Source organism: Chiloscyllium plagiosum, unplaced genomic scaffold (genome assembly GCF_037043375.1).
Source record: "Chiloscyllium plagiosum isolate Xiang-an unplaced genomic scaffold, Cpla_swu_hap1 HiC_scaffold_38, whole genome shotgun sequence".
In the NCBI taxonomy this organism is placed as follows: domain Eukaryota; kingdom Metazoa; phylum Chordata; class Chondrichthyes; order Orectolobiformes; family Hemiscylliidae; genus Chiloscyllium; species Chiloscyllium plagiosum.
The window spans coordinates 12,238,616-12,258,674 of NW_028270176.1; the positions used below are offsets into that span (position 1 = coordinate 12,238,616).

Here is a 20,059-nt window from a genome sequence, read left to right on the forward strand (position 1 = left end):
TCAGCACCATTCATGGGTTTGAATCTCATCATGGCATTGAATTCAACAAAAACCTAGAATAAAAGTGGGCGGCACGGTGGCTCAGTGGTTGGCACTGCTGCCTCACAGCGTCAGGGACCCGGGTTCGATTCCAGCCTCGGGCAACTGTCTGTGTGGAGTTTGCACACTCTCCCCGGGTCTGTTGAGGTTTCCTCCGGGTGCTCTGGTTTCCTCCCACAGTCCAAAGATGTGCAGGTCTGGTGAATTAGCCGTGATAAATTGCCCACAGTGTACATGGAGGTGTAGGTTAGGTGCATTAATCAGAGGTAGATGTAGAGTAATAGGGTAGGGGAATGGGAATGGGTGGGTTACTCTTTGGAGGGTCGGTGGAGAAATCACCGGCATCAGAGTCGGGGTTCAACGACAGAGTTTATTGTACAAGGAAATACCGGAGCTCCTGGGAGAGAGAGAGAGAGAGACACCAACACCACAGGGGTCAGCTGCAAGTCTTCTCTCAACCCAGAACGCATGTCAAGAAACTTTTATACAATTTCTAATACAATAGGTCAGTGATGAGGTTATTGTGTCTGTAACATAGTTTGTTTATTGTAAACATTGCAGAATCGTTGATAGTTTCGGTGCAGTCATTGTCAGTTCCAGCGCAGCCTCTGTTAATTTCAGCATGGTCATTGTCAGTTTCAGTGTAGCCATTGTCAGTTTCAATGTCTGTGCTGAAGTCCATTGCTGTAGTAATGGGCACTAATTGCTCTTCCAGAGAAGGATAATTACTGCAGCTCTGGCTATTAGCATTTCGTATTGAGTTGGCTGGACCCAGACACTTTGGTGGGCAGCATATGCTATTCATGTATTCACTCCCCCACCTACCCACCTTAAACTAATCAACTGGGCTGTGAGTACCTTGTGCTGGCATTCTGGTGACCCCAGGCAGTGTCTGTGTTTGCTTTGCTGTCTCTCTCCATATTGTGGTCCGGCGGCCATCTTGTGTGTCCATGTGCCTAGTGTCACCCTGCCCCATGCCATCTCCCACTTCAGGCCGAATGGCCTGTTTCCACACTGTAGGGATTCGATGATTTTATGAAAAAGCTGGTCTGAAGACGACCATGATCATTGTCACTTATTGTAAAGGTTCACTAATGCCCTTCAGGGAATAAAATCCGCCATCCTTACCTGGCCTGACCTACATGTGATTCCAGACCCACAACAATTGATTTGACACTAAAGCTGCTCTCTGGGCAATTAGAACATAGAAGAATACAGCGCAGTACAGGCCCTTTGGCCCTCGATGTTGCGCCGATCCAAGCCCACCTAACCTATACTAAGCCACTATCCTCCATATACCTATCCAATGCCCGCTTAAATGCCCATAAAGAGGGAGAGTCCACCACTGCTACTGGCAGGGCATTCCATGAACTTACGACTCGCTGAGTGAAGAACCTACCCCTAACTTCAGTCCTATATCTACCCCCCCTTAATTTAAAGCTATGCCCCCTTGTAATACCCGACTCCATACGCGGGAAAAGGTTCACACTGTCAACCCTATCTAACCCCCTAATCATCTTGTACACCTCAATCAAGTCACCCCTAAACCTTCTTTTCTCTAATGAAAACAGCCCCAAGTGTCTCAGTCTTTCCTCATACGATCTTCCTTCCATACCAGGCAACATCCTGGTAAACCTCCTCTGCACCCGTTCCAGTGCCTCCACATCCTTCCTATAGTATGGCGACCAAAACTGCACACAATATTCCAGATGCGGCCGCACCAGAGTCTTATACAACTGCATCATGACCTCAGGACTCCGGAACTCAATTCCTCTACCAATAAAAGCCAGTACGCCATATGCCTTCCTCACCGCACTATTTACCTGGGTGGCAACTTTCAGAGATCTGTGTACATGGACACCAAGATCCCTCTGCTCATCCCCACTACCAAGTATCCGACCATTAGCCCAGTACCCCATCTTTTTGTTATTCTTCCCAAAGTGAATCACCTCACACTTAGCTACATTGAATTCCATTTGCCACCTTTCTGCCCAGCTCTGCAGCTTCTCTATATCCTGCTGTAACCTGCCACATCCTTCCTCACTGTCAACAACTCCTCCGACTTTCGTATCATCCGCAAACTTGCTCACCCAACCTTCTAACCCCTCTTCCAGGTCATTTATAAAAATGACAAACAGCAATGGTCCCAAAACAGATCCTTGCGGAACACCGCTAGTGACGGCACTCCATGAAGAAACTTTGCCATCACCTACTACCCTCTGTCTTCTTCCATCCAGCCAATTCCTAATCCAAACCTCCAACTCACCCTCAATGCCATATCTCCGAATTTTCTGCAGTAGCCTACCATGGGGAACCTTATCAAACGCCTTACTAAAATCCATATATACCACATCTACCGCTTTCCCCTCATCAACCTCCTTCGTCACCTTTTCAAAGAATTCAATAAGGTTTGTGAGGCACGACCTGCCCTTCACAAAACCATGCTGACTTATCCTTGATCACATTATTCCTATCCAGATGTGCATAAATCCTATCCCTTACAATTCTCTCTAAGACTTTGCCCACAACAGAAGTGAGACTCACCGGCCTATAGTTACTAGTACCAACAATTGTTGGTCTCACCAGCAGTGCCTATGTCATATTAAATCATATATATATTGTATTTGTATGGAGAGAAAAAGAGACAGGAGGCCTTCTAGAGGGAGTATGTGTCGAAATAGGAGGTGATTGGTTCTGAGAGGTATGTGCGATGCGGATTTAAGGTTATCATGAGATCAGCAATTATCTTATTGAATGGTGGAGGAGGGGCTGAATGGCCTCTTGCTGCTCCTGATTCGTATATTCGGAGAGGGAAGGTTAGAGACAGGGAGGTTGTTGGGGCAGGGGGAAAGGTGGGATATATATGTATATATATATATATAGAGAGAGAGAGAGAGAGAGAGAGAGAGAGAAAGAGAGAGGGCTAAAAAGGGGGAAGGGTCGATAAAGAGAGAGAGAGAGGCTGGAAGTGAAGGTGATCTTGACCACATTTACATCTTCCTGGGTAATCGCCCCACCCCGAGTCCTGAAGCATCGATTGCTATCTGTTTCTGTTCTGAATTTCATCAGCCACCCATACTTCTGCAGGCTGGAGAATTTTAAAGATTCTCAGTTACAGAGTCATCGGGCACAGAAGCAGACCTTTTGATTCAACTCATCCACACCCATCAGGTTTCCCAAACTAAACCAATCCCGCTTGCCTGCATTTGGCCCATATCCTGTCAACCTTTGCTCTTCATGTACTTATCTTAATGTCTTTAAAATCTTGTAACTGTACCTGCATCTACCACTTCCTCCTCTGGCAGTTCATTCCAAACATGAACCACCTTCTGTGTGAAAAATTTGCCCCTCAGGTCCCTTTCCCGAGAATGTTTAATGGATTTGAAATTTTATGTGTCTTCAAACCTTCGTTGTAGCTCATAACTTGATATTCCAATGCTCTCTCAGGCTGCTCCCTCTTGTTCTACCCTCTATAAACCCAAGGTCATCTGAAAGGTGTCTGAACTCATCATGTATCTCAGTCCCCCATCAGCCCCGTGCTCACTGAGTCACATTGGCACCAGCCAAGCAATTCAAGGCATTGGTTTCCGTTCCTGGCCTGATCATTGCCCCTGTCCATCTCTGTACATTCCTCCAGCCCCAAGATCTCCGAGATCATTGTTGTTGGAGAAATTTGCCCGATAGGTTAGAGATCACAAAGCACAGCTCGACGTGAAACTGACAAACAGTTTATTACAAGCAATATCGCTGGGAGAGAAACTGACTAGGCTGACACAGCACTGACAGTCTGTACAGGTAGATCAGACTTTCTCTTCCCAGAGCTGAGGATGAGACCAGTTTTTATTATAATGCTGCACAATAAGGCTGATTAAGAAATGGGGAACATACAACGTATCTGCAAATGGAGTAATCTAGTTGCAAGGATGCTAAATGGAAAACAGTTATCGGATGAATGTCCTATTCCTTCACACAGTGGAACATCCTGACAGTATCGATGGTTCCATTCCTCTTCATAGGTAAGTGTTAATATCTCCTCTGAAGTGGTGAGGTTCTTTCATTGTCCTGTTCCTGGAGCATATCCTTGTTGGTGCCTCTCTGTCTGACGTGCTCTTTGTGTGGCTTTGGTATTGCTGGGTTGTGAAGCTGCCCTTGGGGCTTTGAGATATCTGTGGTTTGAAAGCACAGCGCAGATACCACACCGGGGAGACTAAGCATCGGGGAACTCTGTGTTAATTTGTAAAGTGCTCATGCTGTTTTGTTTCACCTGCCCAGCAGTGCTGTGCCTCCCCATGATGATTGGCTGCTGTTACCTGATCTCAACAACCTTGAGCCTCGATTACAGACTGCTCCTAGTCTGTGAGTAAACCCCACACTCTTGCATGCTGTGCAGACTCCTCTGTATTGAATTCTCTTTCAATCATTCCCTGTGTGTCTGTGCAACTTCCACACCTCGCCACGGTCACTGCCTTTTGGATGTCGTCAATAAATACTGTCCTGGCTTATATTCCTCACGGGCTTTCTCTGATTTGCCTTTCCGCAAGCTTACTTACACTTCCTTTTCAACTAAACTTTCAATATCGTTCCTCATGCAAGTTTCCCAAATCTTGTCATCCTTCTCTGTCTTATCTCCAGGCATATGCAGGTCCTAAACTCTGATCACCTGGGCCTTTAAAAGACTCCCAGGTCAGATGTGGATTTACCCCCTCCCCCCCAGCAGCTGCCCTAACCTCATTTCTCCAGTTCCTACCAAATATTGTTGTAATTAGCGAATTAGCCTGCCCCCAGTTTAGCACTTTCGTCTGAAGGCTAGTCTTATACTTAACGCTAACTATTTTAAAAGTTAACTAAGTTATGATCACTGTTCCCAGTATGCTCCACCACTGAAACTTCAATCATCTGGCCAGGTTCATCCCTCAATACAGTAGAGAGGGAAAGTTCAAAGTAAAGGTACAAGGGGTGTGTTTTATATAGAGGGCAGTAGATGTCTGGAATGTGCTGCCAGGGAAGTGGTAGAAGCAGATACAATAGCAATGTTTAAAAGGCATTTAGACAGACACATGAACAGGCAGCGAATAGAGAGATAAGGACCATGTCCAGGCAGATGGGATTAGTTTAGAATGGCATCATGGTAGTGTTATATCATGGAGGTTAATTAAAACCAGACACCCAGAAAAATACACCTCGTAATCTGTTAAAAGTATGAGGGAGTGGAAGAGAACTCCTAATTTCCACGATTTATTTTCCTAACTCCAGTAGCGAACACCAAACAAAACCATTAACAAACTGAAATCCCATTCCCCTAACTGAACACAATCCTATTACCACACTGCTCCAGTAACACACTTATTACCTTGACTTCATCTTAAATCCACACAGTCTCTGTCTTCTCTGCTGCCTTCGATGTTTTATCTGCTGATCTCCCTGGTTCATCGTCTTTCTTCCATTGTGAGTATGTTTTACAAGAAAAAGGTACCTTTTCATATAGAGTGCTTTCTAATTTCTTTGAGAGTAAGATTTTAGATGGGCAGTTAGCTCTCTGAGTGTACAGCAATTGCTCTGCTGTTCTGTGGCAGTTGCTCTGACCAATTTTCATTTATACCCCCAACATCGTTCCCTGTCATTGGTCTGATATTGTCAAAACAATAAATTCAAACTTGATTGGGGTTAATTTAAGCTAGTTGGTTAAATTCAAATTGTTGTCAAAACAGCAACCAAAACTCAGGTATCCATTTCATGGCCAATTGTTACATGTATCTATTTTGGAACGTGTTCTTCCCCAGCCTTTCCATTTGGGCAGCTGAGCCTGCACTTGAAGTTTACTTCAATATCCAGAAAACACTCTCTATTTTAAAGTGAACATACATGCTTTTGGCCTAATAACAGTCGACACAGGTAGGATATAGGGTCTGTTCCTGTGTTTTATTTAATTCACTCATGAGATGTGGCTGTCACTGGCCAGGCCAGCATTTGCTAATTAGTGTGAAGTTTTGGGTCTGGAGTCACGTTTGGGCCAAACCAGGTAAGAATGGCAGTTTTGTTCCCTAAAATAATCTGACAACCGAGAATGGTTTAAATGAGTTCTAATTCCAGATATTTATGGATTTCACATTTTTGGAATCCACCGTCTGCCATGGCAGGATTTGAACCCAGGTCCCCAGGCTCTCTGGATTAGTAATACCACTAGGCCAACATCTGCCTACTATTTACATTATCTTTGTGCTGGTTTGTGAAAAGGATGACTTGTTGTAAAGACCAGATTTTAGCAATTTTGTATTTCCATAATTGTGGTCTGAATTGAGAAAATAACTGTTTGCTGACTGGTTTGACAGCAAGTAACTCGACCCTCATTGTGAGTACTGTTGGCATAGCTATGGGTTATAGCATGTTTGCAGACAAGCTGGAGTCAAGGGCCTGTGTATTGATGAAGATGCATCTAGAAGTGACTGGTTTGCAAGCTGGTGAATCAGTGACAACCATGTGATCGGCAAATGGAGTTTAATGTGGAAAAGTGTGAGGTGATTCACTTTGGAAGGAATAACAGGAATAAAGAGTACTGGGCCAATGGTAAAATTCTTGGCAGTGTAGAAGAGAAGAGAGATCTCGGTGTCCATGTACATAGATCCCTGAAAGTTGCGACCCAGGTTGATAGGATTATTAAGAAGGCATGCAGTGTGTTAGCATTTATTGGTAGAGGTATTGAGTTTCAGAGCCACATGCTGCAGCTGTAAATAACTCTGGTGCGGCCGCATTTGGAGCGTACCGTTCTGGTCACTGCATTATAGAAAGGATGTGGAAGCTTTGGAAAGGGTTCAGAGGCGATTTACTAGGATGTTGCCTGGGGAATGGCGAGAAGGTCTTGTGAGGAAATGCTGAGAGACTTGAGGGAAGAAAGTTGAGAAGTGATTTAATTGAGACATACAAGATAATCAGAGGGTTAGATAGGGTGGACAGTGACAGCCTTTTTCTTCAAATGATGATGGTTAGCATGAAGAGACATAGCTTTAAATTGAGGGGTGATAAATATAGGACAGATGTCAGAGGTAGTTTCTTTACTCAGAGAGTAGTAGGGGCGTGGAACGCACTGCCTGCAACAGTAATAGACTCACCAACTTTAAGGGAATTTAAATGGTCATTGGATGAAAATGGAACTGTGTAGGTTCGATAGACTTCAGATCAGTTTCACAGGTTGGTGCAACATCAAGAGCCGAAGGGCCTGTACTGCGCTGTAATTAGATTACATTACAGTGTGGAAACAGGCCCTTCGGCCCAACAAGTCCACACCGACCCGCCGAAGCGTAACCCACCAATACCCCCACATTTACCCCTTACCTAACACTACGGGCAATTTAGCATGGCCAATTCACCTGACCTGCACATCTTTGGACTGTGGGAGGAAACCGGAGCACCCGGAGGAAACCCATGCATCCACGGGGAGAACGTGCAAACTCCACACAGTCAGTCGCCTGAGGCGGGAATTGAACCCGGGTCTCTGGCGCTGTGAGGCAGCAGTGCTAACCACTGTGCCACCGTGCAGCCCACTGCCACTGTGCCGCCCACCAATGTTCTCTGTTCTGTTGGTTCCCAGGTAGAACCAGCCAGAAGCACTCTCCCTGTCTCTGCAGTAAGCCACTTTAAACCTGAAGAAAGCCAGGTTTTCTATCTTTCTGTCAGCAGTTGCTGTAACTTTTAATAGATAAGTTGGGCGCTTTGCCATCAGTGAAATAGCCACCCTGTGCCTCATACAAACCAGAGGCATTATCAAGATTCTGAATAAAACCTGAATCATAGAATCCCTGCAGTGTGAAATCAGGCCATTTGGCCCATCAAATTCACAGCGATCCTCTGAAGAGCAACCCACCCATATCCCTGAAACTGTGCATTTCCCCATGGCTGACCCATTTAGCCTACACATCCCTGGACACTATGAGCAGTTTAGCATGGCCAATCCACCCTAACCTGCACATCTTTGGATTGTGGGAGGAAACCAGAGCAAACCCACTCAGACACGGGAAGAAGGTGCAAACTCCACACAGACAGTCGCCCAAGATGGAAATTGAACCCGGGTCCTTGGCGCTGTGAGACAACAGTGCTAACCACTGAGCCACCGTGCTGTCCCAAACCAGAATCACTTCAGCAACCTTTGTGGAAGTTGAGTTCTTTCTCCAGGCGTTGGGTGGTAAGGGAGTGGCGGTGAAGGAGGCCCAGGATCTCCATGTCCTGAGTAGAGTGGGAGGGGGAGTTGAAATGTTGGGCCACAGGGCGGTGTAGTTGATTGGTCCGGGTGTCCTGGAGATGTTCCCCAAAGCGCTCTGCTAGGAGGTGTCCAGTCTCCCCAATGTAGAGGAGACCACATCGGGAGCAACGAATACAATAAATGACATTGGTGGATGTGTAGGTGAAACTTTGATGGATGTGGAAGGCTCCTTTGGGGCCTTGGATGGAGGTGAGGAGGGAGGTGTGGGCACAGGTTTTGCAATTTCTGTGGTGGCAGGAGAGGGTGCCAGGACAGGAGGGTGGGTTGTTGGGGGGCGTGGACCTGACCAGGTAGTCACGGAGGGAACGATCTTTGCAGAAAGCTGATAGGAGTGGGGAGGGAAATATATCCCTGGTGGTGGGGTCCGTTTGTCGGTGGCAGAAATGTCGGCGGATGATGCTGTTTATGTGGAGGTTGGTGGGGTGGAAGGTGAGGACCAGGGGAGTTCTGTCCTTGTTATGGTTGGAGGGGTGAGGTTTGAGGGCAGTGGTGCGGGACATGGATGAGATGCGTTGGAGGGCATCTTCAACCACGTGGGAAGGGAAATTATGGTCTTTGAAGAAAGAGGCCACCTGGTGTGTTCTGTAGTGGAACTGGTCCTCTTGGGAGCAGATACGGTAGAAGCGGAGGAATTGGGAATACGGGATGGCATTTTTGCAGGAGGTAGGTTAGGAAGAGGCAGAATCCAGGTAGCAGTGGGAGTCGGTGGGTTTGTAAAACATGTCAGAGTTGAGTCGGTTGTCATTGATGGAGATGGAGAGGTCCAGGAAAGGGAGGGAGGTGTCAGAGATGGTCCAGGTAAATTTAAGGTTGGGATGGAACGTATTGGTGAAGTTGATGAACTGCTCAACTTCCTTGTGGGAGCATGAGGTGGCGCCGATGCAGCCAGCAAATGTAGCAGAGGAAGAGGTGGGGAGTGGTGCCGGTGTAACCGCGGAAGATAGACTGTGCCACGTAGCCAACAAAGAGACAGGCATAGCTGGGGCCCTGAAGTTTGTCCATCCCAGTCCAACACCAGCACCTCCAAATCATGGCCATCAGCTTTATCATTTATAAGTCAGGGTTTAATAACTTTGTAACGAATGTCAATTCATATTGAGTGAGGCCACGTGCTCCTTCCTCTCCGCCAACCTGCTTGAGAAGACAGGAGATACTGGACGTGTTTTAAAATCTTTAATTTTTGTGACAACTGTGGGAATAGATTCCCAGTGAGGAGTGACGCCCAAACTGAAAACAGAGTAAGGAACTTGGAGAGTTTGATGGAAGGGTCAGTGCAGAGAGGGCCAAATGGTGTGAGTTATCAATGGCAGTCTTCGTCTTTTCAGGTCATGGGATCGGGCTGACAATGAGCCACCATCACACAGCAAACAGGAGCAACATCCTGAAGTACTTTGAGTCAGCGCTGAGGGGATCACCCCGTGAGAAGGGCCGCCCCCCCTCGGCCGTCACGAACACGCGTCCTGCACCAGGACAGACCTGCAACGCGGCCGTCAAAGTGAAGCGCAGGAAGACGCGGCGAGAGCTGAACCGTGCCAAGTTTGGCCGGGACCTTGACGAGAAGCCACCTCGACGCAAACCCTGGGCTCAGCGAGCGGGCAAAGCCAGCGGGTGTCACTGCCAGCGGGTCAGGGCTGAGCCGGGGGCTGCTGCCAAACCCTCCGCCTGTTCCAGTTGGGTGATCACCCAGAACCGCCTCACCCAGCGGCACCTGGGCATCTTCAACAAGGAGGTCAAGTCTGTCGCCGCCGAGAGGCTCCCCCTGAGCGACGGGCAAGGTGATGCCAGAGAGCCTGCACCCCAAACTGCCAAGGACGCCTCGCTGGGCGGCACACCTCTGCCAGGGAAGGAAGTCACCCCGCTGCCGGCCCCAGTGGAGGAACCGAGGTCCCCGACACCAGAGCCAGCGAGGAAGGGGTGCCAACCGACGGTCACACACCGACCCCCCGCACCCGTCGACGAGGTGGCACAGAAGCTCCTCCGGGCCCTGGGCACCCAGCGGGCATTCCCAGGTCAGACCCTGGTGCGGCAGACGCAGCAGCAGCTGCTGGAGCTCCTGGTCAAGAGGCATGGACGCTGGGCAGCGAGGCTGCTGGAGGGCAACACTTCTGCCACCAACGCCCCAGAGATATCAAGTAAGAGCGGCCCCTTGCAAATCAGTGTGACCCCCTCCCCCCCCATATTGCCCCCTTCACAGCTGATGGAACCGTCACACAGACAGACAAAGGGAGGTAAATGCCAAGGCGTAGCCTCGCATGTGGCTGCTATTCTGAACAGAGGTCCTGCAGTGCGGAAAGTAGTCGTTCGGCCCATTGAGTCTGCACCGACCATCCGAAGGGCCGCCTGAGGCCCAGTCCCTCCTTTCAGCAGCAATCTATTTGCAGTTTTTCCAATCAGATTGCCAGGGTCCGCTGTCTGCAGTGGGGTGGCTCTCCTCACTGGGCAGACCAGGCGCAGCCCAGGGTGACGGATTCACAAAGCAGCCCCGCTCAGGCCATGACATGAGCCTGACCTTGCAGTCACCCAGCGTTGCAAAGTCCTGCCTGGTGTTACTGTCCGCGGCTCACCGTACTGTGAGCCCAACAGTGAAGCCCAAAGCAAGCTGCCGAACCCAACTCCCCCTTTCCTCGCGGGCACTCTCCAGCCTCAGGACTCTACATGGCATTTAACAATTTCAGCGCGTAAGCCTGTTCTTGGTGCTGAATTCCCCCCCCCCCTCCGCCCCCACCATTTTGTCTGTCTAGTTTTGCTTTGATTTATTCTGCTGTTAACACCCACACCGTGTCCCTTCACTATAATCATCACCAGCCCCCTTCCCTTTCGTTCTGTGATCGTATTACTGTCGAATCTCCTGATGTTCTCTCTCTTTCTGATTTTGCTGCAAACTGACTGAACCCACTATGTCTTCTCAGGGCCACATTCAGGCACCGACCCACCTAAAGGGCACGTCATTGCCAGTAACACCTCACCTTCGGGGGACCAGCTAACACAGAAGACCTCCCTGGTCCGCAAGGAGCAGGATTGTGAATTTCCTGTGCATTCAACACCACTGATGGTAACAGGACCTTTTGAAGGGAGATGTCTGGGATTGGTGCTGGGTCCCCTTTTGTTTGTTATTTATATAAACGATTTAGATGAGAATACAGAAAATGGTAAGTAAGCTTGCAGACGGCACCAAAATTGGTGGCATAGTGGACAGTGAAGAAGGTTACCTCAGATTACAACGCGATCTTGACCAATTGGGTCAATGGGCTGAGGAGTGGCAGATGGAGTTTAATTTGGATCAATGCGAGGTATTGCGTTTTGGTACAACAAACAAGGATAGTAGTTAAAAGTAGGGCCCTGGATAGTGTTGTAGAACAGAACACGGAAACAGGCCCTTCTGACCATAATCCCAAACTAAACTAGTCCCACTTGCCTGTGCTTGGCCTCCAAACCCTTTCTCTCCATGTCCTTATCCCAATGTCATTTAAACATTGCAACTGTACCTAGGGGTTCAGCTATATCATTCTTTGAAGTTTGTGTCACATGTCGACAGGGTGGTGGAGAAGGTGTTCAGCACACTTGCCCTCATTACTCAGAGCTTTGAGTATAGGGGTTGGGAACATCATGTTGAGGTTGTACAGGACGTTGGTGAGGCCTCTTCTAGAATACTGTGTTCAGTTCTGGTCACCCTGTTACAGGAAGGATATTATGAAGCTGGAAATGGTTCACAGGAGATTTATGAAGATGTTGCCGGGTCAGGAGAGTGTGCGTTAAAAGGAGAGGCTGGATAGGCTGTGACTCCCTTCACTGGAGCACAGGAGGCTGAGGTTTAGAAAATCATGAGGTATATCGATAAGGTGAATGGTAGTTGTCTTTTCACTAAGAGTGGGGCATTTCAAGATTGGGAGCACATTTTTAAGGTGAGAGGAGAAAGACACTTTTTTTACACAGAGAGTAGTTCGTGTGTGAAATGAACTACGAGAGGAGGTGGTGGATGTAGGTACAGTTGCAATGTTTAAATGACATTGGGATAAGGACATGGAGAGGCCAAGCACAGGCAAGTGGGACTAGTTTAGTTTGGGATTATGGTCAGAAGGGACTGTTTCTGTGTTGTCTGACTGTGTGACTAGGTGGGGAGAGCTGTGACAGTCTCACTGTGTGATCTTACCCAATATCCTGCTGATAGTTACAGTCTGCTGAGAGCAAAGAAAAGTGAGAAAGAGGTGTGTGTGTCTGTCTGTGTCTGTGTGTGTGTGACTGCATGTCTGTCTGTCTGTGTGTGTGTGTGACTGCATGTGTGTCTGTCTGTCTCTGTGTGTGTGTGACTGTGTATCTGTGTGTGTGTCTGTGTATCTGTGTGTGTGTGACTGTTTATCTGTGTTTGTGTATGTGTGAGACTGTATCTGTGTGTGTGTGTGTCTGTGTCTGTGTGTGTGTGTGTGTGTGTGAGACTGTGTATCTGTGCCTGTGTGTGTGTGAGACTGTGTATCTGAGTGTGTGTCTGTGTGTGTGTGACTGCGTGTCTATGTGACTGTGTGTGTCTGTCTGTGTGTGTGTGTGAGAATGTGTATCTGTGTCTATGTCTGTGTGTGTGTCTGTATGTGTGTCTGTATATCTGTGTGTGTGTGTGACTGCGTGTCTGTCTGTGTGTGTGAGACTGTATCTGTGTGTGTCTGTGTCTCTGTGTCTGTGTGTGTATGACTGCGTGTATGTCTGTCTGTGTGTGTGTCTGTGTCTATGTGTCTGTGTGTGTGTGACTGTGTGTCTGTCTGTATGTGTGTGGTAGTGTTATGTGTTGAGGTGTAGTTTTTTTCCCCAGCTCTCCTTATAGGGCAGGTTGTGAATCTGAGCAGTCAGCATCATCCTTTATTCCAGCTACTGTCTCTTCCTGAGTATGTCTGCCTCTCACTGACACCTTCCCTTTGGTTTGGTCCCCAGATGAATCGCGTTTGGTATAGACAGCAGCAGAGCGATGGTTTCTCAGTATGTGTCCATGCTGCCACTGCCACAGCCTCTCCAGCCCCTTGTCTCCAGCAGGAAGTGACTGACGGAGCCACTCTGATCACTGCCTCTCAGGCCAGTCACCATCTCCTGAGGCCTAGGAGTCAGGTCCAGGAGAGGCCTACATCGCAGCACTGCGCCAGGCCTCAGCAAATGTGCTTTTGGGCAAACGCTGGGCCCTTGCAGACAGCCCGAGTGGGTGGTGCCATTTTTCCGAGCCCTGTCCTCTCCCCGAGCCGGTCAGAGAGCGCCTGGGATCTGCTGACCAGAGCAGTGAGCGGGATGGAGAGGAACTGTGGCCTGTCTCCACTGCCACCAGCCGCCAGCACACCCGAAGGTCAGCTCTTCACTCTGGGGAAGGACAGCGGCTTCCGGGCGAGATGCTGGGAGGCCCGGGATGGACCAGGCCGCAGCCACTTTCCCAAACGGTTACAGGGCCCTACCACTGGCGATCCCGAGGGGCACAGGATCAGGGGTCTGCCCTTAGGAGACATTGGCAACTTGTACCGCCCACAGGTGTTGGAGGGGGCCACTGAGTCAGCCACCGGTACCAGGGGGCGCCAGTCCATCTGTGGCAGTGCCGGTCTGGACCCCTGGCTGTGGCCAGCTCAGGCCCAAGCAGGGGCTTTGCCGCTTCCCCTGGCCTTTTATTACCCACCGTCAGGGGCCTTGGAGTGGGCTGATTCTCCAGTGCCAGGCTGGGGCAGAGCCTCTCAGACACCCACCTGGAAGCCCACAAGCCCTGAGCCCTGGGTCTACCCCAGGATGAAGCTGTACTGACCACTGACTGGGCAGGGGGCACTGCCTGGTCTGACCACTGCGTGGGGGGAGGGGAGGGTGCACTAACCACTGCCCAGGGTGGGTGGGGGGAGAGGTGGCACTGACCATCTACCAGCGAGGGGGCACTGCCCACACTGCCCGGGGTTGGGGGGGTGGTGGAGAGGGCATTGATGGCTGCCTGGGGGAGGGGAGCATTGATGGCTGTCGGAGGAAGAAGGTAGGGGAGGCGGAGAGGGAACACTGATGGCTGCCCGGGGGAGGGGGCACTGACAGCTCCCTGGAGATGGTGGGTTTGGTTATTATGTTACCTTTCCTTCACCCTCCCCCCCCCCCCCCCACCACCCCAATCCTCCACCCTCCCCCTCCCAATCCAGCCCAGAGCTGACCTCGATGGGGGTGGGTTTATTGAGGGAGGTTTCCTGTCCGCCTCAGTCTGGAGATCAACCATTTGACAGAATTAAATTTAACCCTTTTTTTGCTGAAAACTTTCTGCTTTCTTGTTTTTTGTCCCCATCCAACAATACCCTGGGCACCAGGGATATCCAGGTGAGGAAGGGGAGGGCGAGTCCGAGTGAGGGAGTGAGGAGAGTTGGAGCGAGGGAGGGGGAAGTCTGAGCAAGGGATGGTAGGGAAAGTCCCAGTGAGGAGGGACTCTGAGTGAGGGGAAGTCCAAGTGAGGGGGCAGTCTGAGTGAGGGAGGAGAGAGAATGTCCCAGTGAGGGGGAATCCAAGTGAGGGAGGGGGAGGGAGAGTCCCAGTGAGAGGGGACTCCGAGTGAGGGAGGGGAGGAAGAGTCTGAATGAGGCTGGGGTCTGAGTGAGGGTGGACTGGGACAGTCCGAGTGAGGATGGGTTCGAGTGAGGGAGGGGAGGGAGAGTCCCAGTGAGGGGGCATTCCGAGTGAAGGAGAGAGGGGAGAGTCCCAGTGAGAGAGGCATCCAAATGAAGGGGGTGGAGGGGCAATCAGAGCGAGGGAGGGGGCGTCTGAATGAGGGGTGTAGGGAGAGTCCCAGTGAGGGGGGATTCCGAGTGAGGGAGAGAATGGAGTGTCCCAGTGAGGGGGATGTCTGAGTGAGGGGGGGTGGAGGGAGATTTGGAGCGAGGGAGGGGTTGTCTGAATGAGGGGGGTAGGGAGAGTCCCAGGGAGGGGGGAGTCTGAGTGAGACAGGGGTGGGAGAGTCAGAGCGAGGTAGGGAGCATCTGAATGAGGGGGGTTTAGGGAGAGTCCCAGTGAGGGAGGGGAGGGAGAGTCCTAGGGAGGAGGGAGTGTCCCAGTGAGTGTGTGGTCTGGGGGAGGGAGGGAGAGTCCCAGTGAGTGTGGGGTCTGGGTAAGAGAGGGGAGGGAGTGTCCCAGTGAAGGGGGTGTCCGACGGAGGGAGGGAGTGTCCTCGTGAGGGAGGGGAGGGAGTGTCCCAGTGAGGGGAGTGTCCCAGTGAAGGAGGTGTCCGACGGAGGGAGGGAGTGTCCCAGTGAGGGAGGGGAGGGAGTGTCCCAGTGAGAGGAGTGTCCCAGTGAGGGAGGGGAGGGAGTGTCCCAGTGAGGGGAGTGTCCCAGTGAGGGAGGGGAGGGAGTGTCCCAGTGAGGGGATTGTCCCAGTAAGTGTGGGGTCTGTGTGAGGGAGGGGAGGGAGTTTCTCAGAGAGGGGGGAGTCCGAGTGAGGGAGGGGAGGGAGTGTCCCAGTGAAGGGGGTGTCCGATGGAGGGAGAGAGGGAGTGTCCTAGTGAGGGTGGAGTCCGACTGAGGGAGGGGAGTGTCCCAGTGAGTGTGGGGTTTGTGTGTGGGAGGGGAGGGAGTTTCCCAGAGAGGGGGGAGTCTGACTGAGGGAGGGGAGGGAGTGTCCCAGTGAAGGGGGTGTCCGATGGAGGGAGGGAGGGAGTTTCCTAGTGAGGGTGGAGTCCGACTGAGGGAGGGGAGGGAGTGTCCCAGTGAGGGAGGGAGTGAGTGTCTCAGTGAGTGTGGGGTCTGTGTGAGGGACGAGAGGGAGTTTCCCAGAGAGGGGGGAGTCCGAGTGAGGGAGGGGAGGGAGTGTCCCAATGAGTGGGAGTCTGAGTGAGGGAGGAAAGGGAGTGTCCCAGTGAGGGGTGAAGGAGTGTATCCGAGCGAGGAAGGGAATGGAGGATCCCAGCAAGGGAGGGTAGGGAAAATTGAGGGGGAGCCTGAGTGAGGGAGAGTTGAGGGAAACCTTGAAGTGAAGAGGTCTGGTGGACAGTTTGACTGCACGAGGACAGTCTATGTAAGTGTTCCGCATTTGACCCAGAAAAAAAGACGCTAAGGATTAACGTAGTAGTCACTGAGCACTTGACTGAACCTTGTGTTTGGATGCTTTTAGAGAATGGTGGTGTGATGTGAGACAGTTAACAGCCACATAGCAATATTTCTTCATTGTCAGGATGTGATTGTCCTAACCTCCCCAGGAGAGTGGCTGGGTTGTAAAGACAGCCACAGAGCTGTTTGAGAGAGGGGGTGGGGGAGATTGTAAATGATTTACAATAAATACCAGCACAAGCTGATTGAAGCCAGATTCTGTGGACCAATGGCTGTGTTAATGAGGGAACCGAGAGACTAACGGAGAATGAACATGGAGCCCTAAAGGAGGGTCGGTGAAATATACCCCGGCTGAGTCGGAGGGAAAACCAGGATTGAGACATCAAAAGGAGGTAGGATCAGGTGGACAGACATTGGGCTGAAGTACAGTTATGGTGTATGCTGGGATTCCTTGGAATCCGGAACGGCTTTTCCTGCTATCCAATCTTCAACATGGCTGTTCCCCAACAATATCGGAATTGGGAGCTGTCACGGGGTTCGGGGCTGATGGAAGAGGATTACAGAGTCAGGTCTAAATCCTTCTTCAGTGTAATGAGGGTTCCTGCCTGTCCCACCCTCACAGGCAGTCAGCTCCAGATTCCCCACCAGCCTCTGGGTGAAAACGATTTTCCTCACATCCCCTGCAAACCTCCTACCCTTTACCGTAAATCTCTGCCCCTTTTCATCAATCCCTCCATCAAGGGGGTAACATTTCTTTTTCTCTACTCATGCTCCTTCTGATGTTATTCATCACAATCCTGTTCCCTCTCAATCTCCTCTGGTCTAAGGAAGACAACCTGAGTCTATCCAATCTCTCTCCATCCCTGAAACTCTCCAGCCTCCACGGTAACATCCTGGTAAATCTCCATGTGTACCCTCTCCCAGTACGATCCCATCCCTCCCACAGTGTGGATTCCCGAACTGCACACAATACTCTCACTGTGTGGCCTAACCAACATTTTACACAGTTCCAGCGTCACCTCCCTGTTCTTTAACTTGATGCCCCGCCCAATAAAGGCAAGTATCCTGTGAGCTTCTTCACTACCTATCCACCTGTCCTGATCCTTTCAGGGTATTTGACCCTCAGTGTTTCCCAGGGTCCTATTGCTCATCATGTACTCCCAAGCCTTGTTGGTCCTGCCTGAGTACATCCCCTCACAGTTTTCTGGAGAGGATTCCGTTTTTCACTGAACAGCCCATGTGACTTGCCCGTCTATATTCAATTTTTGTAACATAGAATGATCAAATTTTACAGAAGGAGGCCATTCAACCCACTGTGTCTGTACTGGATCCTGAAAGAGCTACCCAGCTAGCCCCATTCTCCAACCCCATCTCTGTACCCTTCCAAATTCAACACTTTAAAATATAGATCCAACTCTCTTTTGGAACTTTGTATGGAATCCACCCCCATCACTCTCCCAGCGCGTTCCAAATCCTAACAACTCTCTGAGTAAAGAAAGTATCTCCTCATCTCACTCCTCATACTCTCACAATCTTGAATTCAGGTCACTTGTGACCTGAATAGTTTTTAACATACAATTTAGTGTGAACAGAATATCCTTCCTTACCCTGTCAAAATGGTTCATCATTTTGAACACTTCAATAAGGTCACCCCCTAATCCCCTCTGCTCCAAGGAGAATAAGGCCAATCTCTCTAACTTTTCCTTGTATCTAAAGTCCCTCGTTCCTGGTATCATTCCAGTAAAATCTCCTTTTCACTCTCCCTAGGGTTTTAACGTCCTTCCTTAAGTAAGGTGCCCAGATCTGAATACTCCAAATACGGTCTGACCGATGATCCATGAACTCACTTTCAATGTTCAAGCCTAAATTGTTTATATAAACCACAAATGGCAAGGGCCCCAAGACTAACTCTGTGGGACCCCACTGGACACAGCCTTCCAGTCAGAAAAACCATCCTCTCAACCTTTGCTTTCTGCCACTCAGCCAATTGTGGATCCAATTTGCCAAATTCCTTTGGTTTGAATGCAATCTTATCTTTTCTATCAGTCTGCCATGTGGGGGACCTTTCTTAGTCTGTGTTTTACGGTAATGGACCAGACCAACACCACCTCCCCCGCACCCCATCCCAAACATATCAATGAGATAGCTGAGACCCTGCATTTTTCTTATTTTAAAGGTGTTGGGGAAAAGTAAATCTTTGCCGGATCGTTTAGATCAAAATAGTCAGGAGTCGAGACCTTGAGCAATTAACTAGCTTTTAATCATGGCCGTGGGGCATGATCATCTTTGTTTGGAGAAGTCCAATGCACTCCAATGAAATACAGAATGTTGCAAGTTATATAGTATATCACAAGCCCACTGCCCATTATTTATGCAACCGAGGGGCAGTCGTAAGGTCCACATCCATTGTCCAGATCTACATTTCTTAATGTCTACAAAACTGAATGTTACCTTATACTGCAGGTTTAGTTAGGCAGAAATAAACCGATAAAGGCCTAATGAACAATACATCATTTATGAAGCAGAACTGTGTCTCAGGGGCCAGAGGAATGGAGCCAGTTTGTAGCTGCAAGGGCGTGTTATCAAAACCAATTCTTCAGCTTAGGCTCTACCAGCACTTTGTTAGCAGTCTACATTCTACTGCAAAGATTCTTTGTGACAAAGATGGCTTCCACACATATGTGTCAATTCTGGTCAAATTCTTCCACAAAAAGCAAGTCCCAGGCATTGCATTCCAGATATAATTCTATTTGTCAAACTATCAGGCTTGAAGCAAAACACACTTTATTCATACACGATCGTTAAAGAAAGAATTAGAATAACTTAGCCATATTGGAAAACATAACAGAACAACAGATTAATTAATTACTAAGCAGTAACTGTTCCAATATAGTAACTTCCCAAAAACCCACCCTTTCCAAAGGCAAATTCAGTAAAACAGATTGTCTCACATGCAATTCCAGCAGCAGGAAGAGAACCCCAGCTTCCAGCTGTAACCGAGAGGGAAATAACAGCTCCCTTACCCAGCTTCAAGACCCCCGCAACAGCTACTGAAAAATTAAAACTAAAAATCCTGGTTCTGTGGGAGCTGGGCTCCACCCATTCAGGCTGCTTCTATTGTTCCACTTCAAACCAAAACCCAGTGCTTCACAAAGTGTTTACTGGCTTTGAGCAGACCGCTTTTACCTCCGTCTCAACCTCTCTTCATAAAAACCCAGGAGAAAATATACCTCTTTAATCCATAGTATCGTCACATTGTTATAAAGATGTAGAGGATGGTTTCATTCTTTGCCTGCCAACTGATATATACAGCAGCAACTGCAGAAATCTACCCATGTTTCCTAGTAATCACTTTGAACTGAGATAGCTGGACCTTGATAAGATTGGAGTGGTTGTGCACAGGCCCATGTTGTACATGGGAATATGTCTATGATTTACCAGGAGGGATTCTAAATGCTCTGCACTTGGGCGGTCCCAAATGGAAGCCTCAACGGAGAGAGGAGGACAATTGCCAGCACAATACGGGTTGTCGCCATTGGCTGGAGGACTAAAATCAGGAATCACAGCAATGCAGCAAGGAAGCTGAAAACAAGGCAAGAGCATTGAAAACAAACAATACAGAGGTACATTTTGCCATTCCCTCAGAATCAGAGGTCTCTTTGTGTTTTTGTGCAAAGTCAAATGATTATAGATTCATACAGCATGGAAACAGACCCTTTGGTCCAACCAGTCTATGCCA

General features: G+C 49.4%; 1 protein-coding gene across 1 annotated transcript; it reads left to right on the plus strand.

Moving 5' to 3' along the window:
- Nucleotides 1-4,320: 4,320 nt before the first annotated feature.
- On the plus strand, nucleotides 4,321-14,109 carry prr19 (proline rich 19). Its single transcript, XM_087980874.1, has 4 exons — nucleotides 4,321-4,395; nucleotides 9,619-10,425; nucleotides 11,203-11,345; nucleotides 13,214-14,109. The coding sequence occupies exons 1-4, from the start codon at nucleotides 4,329-4,331 to the stop codon at nucleotides 14,054-14,056; spliced, it is 1,860 nt and encodes a 619-aa protein (XP_087837000.1). The 5' UTR covers nucleotides 4,321-4,328; the 3' UTR covers nucleotides 14,057-14,109.
- The last annotated feature ends 5,950 nt before the right edge of the window (nucleotides 14,110-20,059 follow it).

Bases quoted from the DNA above. Each gene is read 5' to 3' on its own strand.
- prr19 (XM_087980874.1), top strand. From the start codon at position 4,329: ATGATGATTGGCTGCTGTTACCTGATCTCAACAACCTTGAGCCTCGAT. The intron at 4,396-9,618 runs GTGAGTAAACCC...TCGTCTTTTCAG, and splicing joins TTACAGACTGCTCCTAGTCT to GTCATGGGATCGGGCTGACA. The intron at 11,346-13,213 runs GTAACAGGACCT...TTTGGTCCCCAG, and splicing joins TGCATTCAACACCACTGATG to ATGAATCGCGTTTGGTATAG.